Source organism: Sinocyclocheilus rhinocerous, unplaced genomic scaffold (assembly GCF_001515625.1).
Source record: "Sinocyclocheilus rhinocerous isolate Xijiao unplaced genomic scaffold, SAMN03320098_v1.1 scaffold736, whole genome shotgun sequence".
Taxonomy (NCBI): Eukaryota; Metazoa; Chordata; class Actinopteri; order Cypriniformes; family Cyprinidae; genus Sinocyclocheilus; species Sinocyclocheilus rhinocerous.
The window spans coordinates 110412-118620 of record NW_015631744.1 but is presented as its reverse complement, the minus strand read 5'-3'; the positions used below and the strand labels follow the sequence as shown (position 1 = coordinate 118620).

General features: G+C 36.3%; 1 protein-coding gene across 1 annotated transcript in view; it reads right to left on the bottom strand.

Moving 5' to 3' along the window:
• Nucleotides 1-8209, bottom strand: part of LOC107741966 (A disintegrin and metalloproteinase with thrombospondin motifs 20-like) — a 125189-nt gene that overhangs the window by 48375 nt on the left and 68605 nt on the right. The window contains exons 13-16 of the mRNA XM_016554793.1: nt 6167-6312; nt 5292-5473; nt 1524-1660; nt 1157-1274 (exon numbers count right to left, since the gene is read on the bottom strand). Of these exons, the coding sequence (XP_016410279.1) occupies nt 1157-1274; nt 1524-1660; nt 5292-5473; nt 6167-6312 (583 nt within the window). The remainder of the gene's footprint in view (nt 1-1156; nt 1275-1523; nt 1661-5291; nt 5474-6166; nt 6313-8209) is intronic.

The window sequence follows — 8209 nt, the reverse complement described above, 5'->3', positions numbered from 1 at the left end:
CAGAGAGTGTCAAGAACAAGATAAGAAACACCAGAAAGTGATGAGAAAGAGATGAGAAACACTGGAGAGTGATGAGGAAAAAATGAGAAACACCAGAGAGTAGTGAGAACAAGATAAGAAAAACTCCAGAGAGCGATGAGAAAGAGATGAGAAACACCAGAGAGTGTCAAGAACAAGATAAGAAACACCAGAAAGTGATGAGAAAGAAATGAGAAACACAGGAGAGCAATGAGGAAGAGATGAGAAACACTGGAGAATGATGAGAAAAATATGAAAAACACCAGAGAGGAGTGAGAAATATATGAGAAACACCAGATAGTGTCAAGGACAAGATAAGAAAAACTCCAGAGACCGATGAGAACGAGATGAGAAACACAAGAGAGCAATGAAAACAAGATGAGAAAAACCAGAGAGTGATGAGAACAAGATGAGAAAAACCAGAGAGTGATGAGAAAGAAATTAAAAACACCAGAAAACAAAGAGAAAGAGATGAGAAACACCACAGAGCAATGAGAAAAAGTAGAGACACACCAAAGAGTGTCAAGAACAAGATAAGAAACACCAGAAAGTGATGAGAAAAAGATGAGAAAAACTGGAGAGTGATGAGAAAAAAAATGAGAAACACCAGAGAGTAGTGAGAACAAGATAAGAAACACCAGAAAGTGATGAGAAAGAGATGAGAAACACAGGAGAGTGATGAGAAAAAAAAGAGAAACACAGGAGAGCAATGAGAAAGAGATGAGAAACACTGGAGAATGATGAGAAAAAGATGAAAAACACCAGAGAGGAGTGAGAACAAGATAAGAAAAACTCCAGAGAGCGATGAGAAAAAGATGAGAAACACTGAGAAACACCAGGGATTGGTGAGAAAACAGCAGAGGAACATGATTTTAGCCATGTTTGACGAGTAGTGTGCTGACCAAAACCAAAGAAAGAAAAAAATAAAGAAGGAAATCAACAAATAGAAGAAGAGGAAAGAGGGGAGGAAACCCTTCTGTGTCACATGATCTCTTGCTCCTTTATCCCACCCATGAAAAAAAGAACTTATCAACAAATGAAATGAACAAATGATTCTGTCATTTCCCAGCATTCCCCTCACTGCAAACCTTTCAAGAGGGATGAGAAGAGGAGAGCAGAGCGGTCCATAGGATCTCACCGTATTGTGAGTTGTTGAAGGTTCCAGCGAGGGTCTTACATGAAGAGTTGTCTCCTCCACAGACGCCACACTTATCATTTCTGGCCTTCGAGTTCAAAACATGGTCACAACCTGCTTGCTATGATAAACACATACAATAAGAATGTCAGTTTCCATTTGCACCACAGATATACCATGGATACATACCATGGTATTACTATGTTTATTTTAGACATATACCATGGTAACTTGATGGGTTTTGGATAAACGCCATGGTAGTGCCACGTTATTCTTTGAAGTACCATTGTATATGAATACAGTAATCATCCAGTACCATAATAAATTTCAAAGTACCATAGTATTATCATTTTTAGAAGCCCTTTCATACCCTGCAGAGGCCTTGTACACAGATATCATACGTGTCCGGTCCACACGGGGTCCCGTCGACGACCCGATCCCTCAGCTGATAGTACGCCATCGTCCCCACGACACGACAGAAGAGTTTACAGCGATCCTTCATCAGAACTGAGAAACAAGAGAGATGAGTAGGAGAGTTTTTGGCATTATTTTACCATTATTTTGTTGATTCTGTACACTATAGCATTCAAAAGTTTGGGGTCAGTAAGTTTTTTTTTATAATAACAAGAAAGGAATTAGTGATGAGAAAGAGATGAAAAACACCAAAGTGTGATGAGAAAGATATGAGAAACACCAGAGGACAATGAAAAACAGTTGAGCTACAGGGTCCGTGTACGTTTTGATAGTTTGTTTTTCAAATTGAAATGAAATAAGCAGAAACGAGAAAACGGCACCTTTATTCGTTTTTTCGTTTATTAAAAAAAAAACTAAAAACAAGATTTCGGCTCAATTTTTTTATTTTTGTTTCATGGGTAGAAAAGGGTAAACGACTTCAAAATTCATTTCCCCATGTTGTTCAGTTGTTCCTCAGTTCTGTTAAACAAAATAATACTCCTTTGCTGCTATAGCAGTACCGATTCTTAAACTGTACACAGGTCCTAGACTGGGCTTTCTTCTGTGCAACCTAAAGCGTTTCAAATAAATATTTATTTCAGAAATATTAATCTGAACCCAGCCTGTGTGCTGAGTTGAATCTGAGTGGTGAAGCTGCGTTTCCACAGATCAGTGTTCAGTCAAGTGTAAATACAAAGCAGTCGTAACTTTTCTTTTAGACACGCTCAGTTTTGGACAATGGATAGTCATTGCAAATACTGTATTTCAAATCAGCTGAGGGTATACACCGAGGACAGCGAATTAAATTTTTACTGTACTGTAACCATAGACACGGGCGGGAACGTTTCGTTTTGCCAGGATTTAAGTTAAGAGTGTGCACAGAAAAGTAAAATGTTGATAAATAACTAGATAATAAATAACTAACTCTCGGTGGTACACGGTGTTCGGCCATCCACCGATTGCATTACTTGCCCACCGCTCCACTGTCGTTTTGCATTTTTATAGAAATAACAATATCAATGTAGTTCAGCTGGACAGCAGACAAGCGTCCGCTTCATAGTGAGTGAGTTTGCCTTTGTTTTATATTGTTGTTGTGTTTTCAATAAAGTGATAATGAACCACAAACCGAGCGTTCGTTTTATCGGGGAAAATCCAAATACCTTAAATATAACGCAGATATGTATGTCATCCTTCTTATTCGTTTTTTTAATAAAAGTTTGTTTAATATAAGCGAGTTTTATTGTACTATTTTTGTTGTTGTTGTGTTTTCATTAAATTAACAATGAACCAAAAACTATATTCATTTTAAAGTAAGGGGAAAATCCGTTTAGAGTCCTATAGGATCCGTCTTACTCGTTTTGTTAATAACGAATAATGTTAATTTTTTTTTTTTAACAAAGAATGTGGTAAGATCAAACATTAAAGATCAAAATAAGTGTGCTAATAGATGCTGATACTGTTGAGCACATAATGTCAAAGGCTTCTTAACATAGGCTACCATTACACTCGGTTGGAGAGTCAAGAAGGATGTTTTTTTAATGTAGATTACAAACTGTCCAGTGTTAATATATAATACAGCATCATAACATATAATCACATAAACACGTCGTATGCCTATAGCCAAAACATGACAGTTTTTGTTTGAACATGTATTTTAAAACTACCCATATGTTTTTTCCCCCTGGGCTTACAGTAGGCCTAGGTGAGTAGGTGATCCTGATTTTACAGTTTGCTGCAATCGGTGGATGCATATCATATCATTTAATAATTTCACACTCAGTATTTTAACTGAGCCATGCATACAGCGCCGGACATGACAGATTTTCTGGTGCGCAATACAAGTACTTTAAAGGAATTCCTTTGCTTATTGCCGTTACTATGGCAGCCAACAACAGCACAGCAACCTTGCGCACATTTTTATACTTGGTTACATTGAAAAAGTTTCAATTCAGTCTATCTTTTTTACCCCATTTTAACATGGATTTCTATGGAGACCGGCTGTAGCTGTCGGGCAAGATGGCAGATAATATCTGCATTCTGATTGGTCAGATCGCCTGTCAATCAAGCTCGGTCCATTGTTTTTTTTTTGCTATTGCAGCAGTTAGAGATCCATCCATGCTGGATATATAGGTCCTGGTTGCTAAAGACCCGAATATGTAATAATGATTGGTGAAACATTCATGCATTTAAGGGTTAACAGAACTGAGGAACGACTTTGGTTGACCAATCGGCGGAAAGGGGCGTCTCATGACCGCTCACATGGGGAAAACGAATTTTGAAGTTGTTTATCCGTTTTCTACCCGTGAAACAAAAAAACTAAAAATTGAGCCGAAATCTTGTTTTTCGCTTTTTTTATTTTATTTTTTTATTTGAATAAACGAGAAAAAAAAAAAAAAAAAACGAATAAAGGCGCCGTTTTCTCATTTCTGCGTATTTCATTTTAAATTGAAAAACTTACTATCAAAACGTACACGGACCCTACAGTCACAGGTCTGAAAAATGTACTTGAATTAGCAGCTTTCTTGAGATATTCACTCATATTCACTCTCCACCCTCTATAAACATGTCAGAGCAGCAGAGAGTGTTTCTGATGAAGTGCAAAGTCATTCTGAAGTCTACTTCTGTGTCAGAGAGCGATGTGATTTCTCCATTTCATCAGTCAGCGAGTAACTACAGCATTCACTTCAGATAAAAGCATCTGCCAAAAGCATGAATGCTGTCTGTGTGCTATTCATCAGTGTTTGACGAGCTCAGCAGATTTATTATGAAGCACGGCTCCTCCATCAGCCGCTAGAAAACCATTACAACAATAGCTGCAGCAAGTGTTGCCAACTCATTTTCAGAGAAAGTTGCTAAAGGAAGGTCGATTTGTTGCTAAATGACGTTGTGATGTCATTGCGCGATGACGTTATTGCGTAATCACGACGCAAAATTGTGTCACAACATCAAATCTCAGCTAAAAATATATTTTATATGTTAATTTAGATTTGTTTGTAAAATAACATGCATAATACAATATTATAAATAATATAAATAGCTGTATTTTTAAATAAATTGAATTATTGAACTCTTACACATTTTTGAATGATTACAATTTAAGTTTTTTTTAATAGCTAGTAAACTAGTAATATTACACATTCTCAACAATTATGCTTTAAGCAGTGTATTAGTAGTTAGTTAGTATGCTACACGCTAAGAAGAGTCTGTAAAATTAGGGCACAATCTACTATGTTAATATGAACATTTTCCGTATTGATTTTTTACCTGTATTTTAAATTACGCATTGTGTTTTCAGGTTACAGGGTTACAATGGATAATGGATAATGTCCTGGAAAATTACTAGTATCTTTTGCCTATTTTCTTACTGTGTACTAATTGATCAACAAATCGCAGGTACAAGAAGCTACTAACAAAGTGTATCATAAATGAACAATGATTCAATGATTATTATTATGAAATTGAACAACTGCAAATAGCAGCTAACTCAATTCACGTCATGTGTGCACTGCTAGGCATCTGTGGTTTCCTCTTTTTGTGTAATTTGGATGAAAATGTGTGCCTTTTTATTGTCTGAGCCACTTATCAAAAGTTTAAAAAATTGCTAAATTTGTTGCTAGGCGCTTTTGGAAGAAAAAAGTGTGTGTGTGTGTGTGTGTGTGATGGGTCATAGGTCAAAGACACTCACTGCCGCTGTACTTCGGCACCCAGCGGACGGAGGGCGGCAGTCCGTTGATGTTGAAGTGTTTCCCGTCGAACTGCGCGCACTGCTCTTCCCTGAAATCCCTCCGGCCGCGGGGACACGGATCCGTGTTACACGAGCGGAACTTCATTCTGCGGCCCACACAAAACCGGCCCCCGTTCCTCGGCCTGAGAACCAGAAAGATATCTGTGCTGTCAAACACTGAAAGCCTTTTGATAGGAAGAAATTATTTAATACGAAAATTCACCAATTCAATGCAATTGGTCACATTTACAGAAAGTCAAACTTCTTAATTACTTAAAAACTTCTTAACTAAATTAAAAAAATAATAATAATAATATTTTGTATAAAAAATTAATTCTCTTTTTAGGGCCATTAAAATCATAGTTCACTCCAAATTAAAAGAAAAATATAAGAAATAATATTTTGCCTAAAGAAATTAAAGCCTATTTTATTTTTATATACTATTAATGACATGATGGGGTGAATAAATATCATGTTGAATCATATGTAAAATAACAAAGAATCAATGTGTATAAAGAAAATGAATGAAGATTATATTTCACTATAAAATTAAAACAAAATTAATATATATGTCACCTTAAAAAAAAGCATATTTTATATTTTATAATTACCATATTGTATAACTAAATAAGAAATAAAGAACAAAAGACAGAAAGAAAAAGAAAGATCATATTTCACTCCAACATTAAAAGAAAAAAAAGAAATTATATTTTGCCTAAATATATAAAATTTAAGTTTTTTTTTTTTTCCTATATACTTTTATTGACATGTTAATAAATATCTTCTTTTTATTATTATTATAACAAAATTTTCATTAAAACAGATTATGCGCATACTCTGGTTTATTGCAGTCTCTGGTTGTGCTGCGTGTTCCTCCTCCACAGGTCCTGGAACAAACACTGTAGGGGCCCCAGGGGCCCCATTCACCATGAACCGGCTTCATGTCCATCTCCTTATTCACACACATGCCGTGCCTGCAGTGCTAAAAACACACAAACACATTATATCAGAGATGACATTATCAGGTGTCCAGAAATGAACTGTGCACAAACCATGGTTTTAAAAACTTTTAAAAATTAAATTAAACACACACTCACACACATATACACATGGACCGAGCGTTTTGATTGGACGTGCATTTCTTGGTCCTACGCCTTCCACAGAATATATAAATACAGATAAATACATTTAGACCACTTAACTTAATTATTGCTATCAGGATGTGAAGAGACTTTCAACCAGCATAACAAAAAATGTTTCTGAAGACAATCACCTATTGCACCTTTAATACTCGCTCATTACAGTAATATCTGACAGTGCACATGCTCTGTGTTTGGCGTCATCAGACAGACAGAGAGCCGCTGGCAGTAACCGAACCCTCGCAGCGCAGCGCTGGCTGGAATGCAGGACAGGCTGGCGTCGGTCTCGCACACGCGCACCAGACACGATAACTAAACCTGAGCGCACAGATAAGAGCGACAGAGCTCATTACAGTCTCGCAGCGCTGCTTCCTCTCCTCCCACAGTCACATCTCTACTGCCAAAGCCCTTCCTGCTTTCCTTCATCACATCATTCCTCACAGACAGATGATGCATGAATCTCAATTTCACAAAATTGACCCTTATGACTGGTTTTGTGGTGCAGGGTCACAATATGTCATGGTATGGTACTACAAGGTACTTTCAAAACTACAATGACACGCTTTGTGCTAAAAAACATATCATGTGTGTGTGTGTGTAATTTTTGCAAGAGAAAAAAACTACGGTACACTGCAAAACAATTTCTAACTGCCTTCAGTTTTTAAAGTATAATCAACCTGGTTGTACAAGTCATTTTAACTTATTATTATTATTAAACTGACTTAAAAGAATCAAGTTGAATCTTATATAACTTATTTAAAAAAAGTTGAAATTGCTCAACATATTTTGATGAGTTAAGGTAAAAATACAAGTTGCCATGACTTAAAATACATAAACTACATTTACATAAAATATTATATAAAATATTATAAAATATGAAAAAATCATATGATATTTTAAGTAGTAGTATGAATTATATAAAATGTGGCAAAAGTGCAAAAACATGGTATCACAATAGCAAATGTCCCAAAAAAATGGACTATGGACAAAAAAACAACAACTTGAATTTACAATAGTAGGTGTTGAAAATTATTATTATTATTTTTTTAATTAAACCTATCTACCTTGAACATATACCGTGGTAGCATCATGGTATTCTTTGAAGTATCTGCAAGGAAAATGCCAAATACTGTACGTAGTAAATGCATATGGCAATCAATTAGAATATAAATATAGTGATCATCACAGTATTACCATGGGATACTGTACATGCCTGTACCGTGGTACACAGTATCTGTGTCTCCTCTCAGTAACACAGTAATCTGGCTCTAAACAGGAAGCATAATTAGAGTGAGAATAACAGAGATCCGGTGACTGCTGAATTCATTCATTCATAACTCTGTGTGTGATATTCATCTCTGACTGCAGGCTTCCTCTTTCCTCTGATAAAAGCCACGTCACACAAGAGCGTCCAGCAGGAATCCACAACAGAGCCATTACACACGAGTCTGACTGAAGCAGCACACCTGCGTCCCGATCCGAAACCAGACTCACTGCTGCTAATGACGGACAAGCACTCACTCCAGCGCCATACACCAGGACAGGACGGATTCAACTCTGTCTGATCGGAACCACACCAGACAGAGAAATGAGCCGCATCACAGTAAAACTGCTACAGAGATGCAGCTTAACTAAGTGGTTAGCTGCTATATATAAATTATGGTTATTATTATTATTATTAAATATATATAACATTTTTATCAAATGTGTGTGTGTGTGTGTGTGTGTGTACTATATATA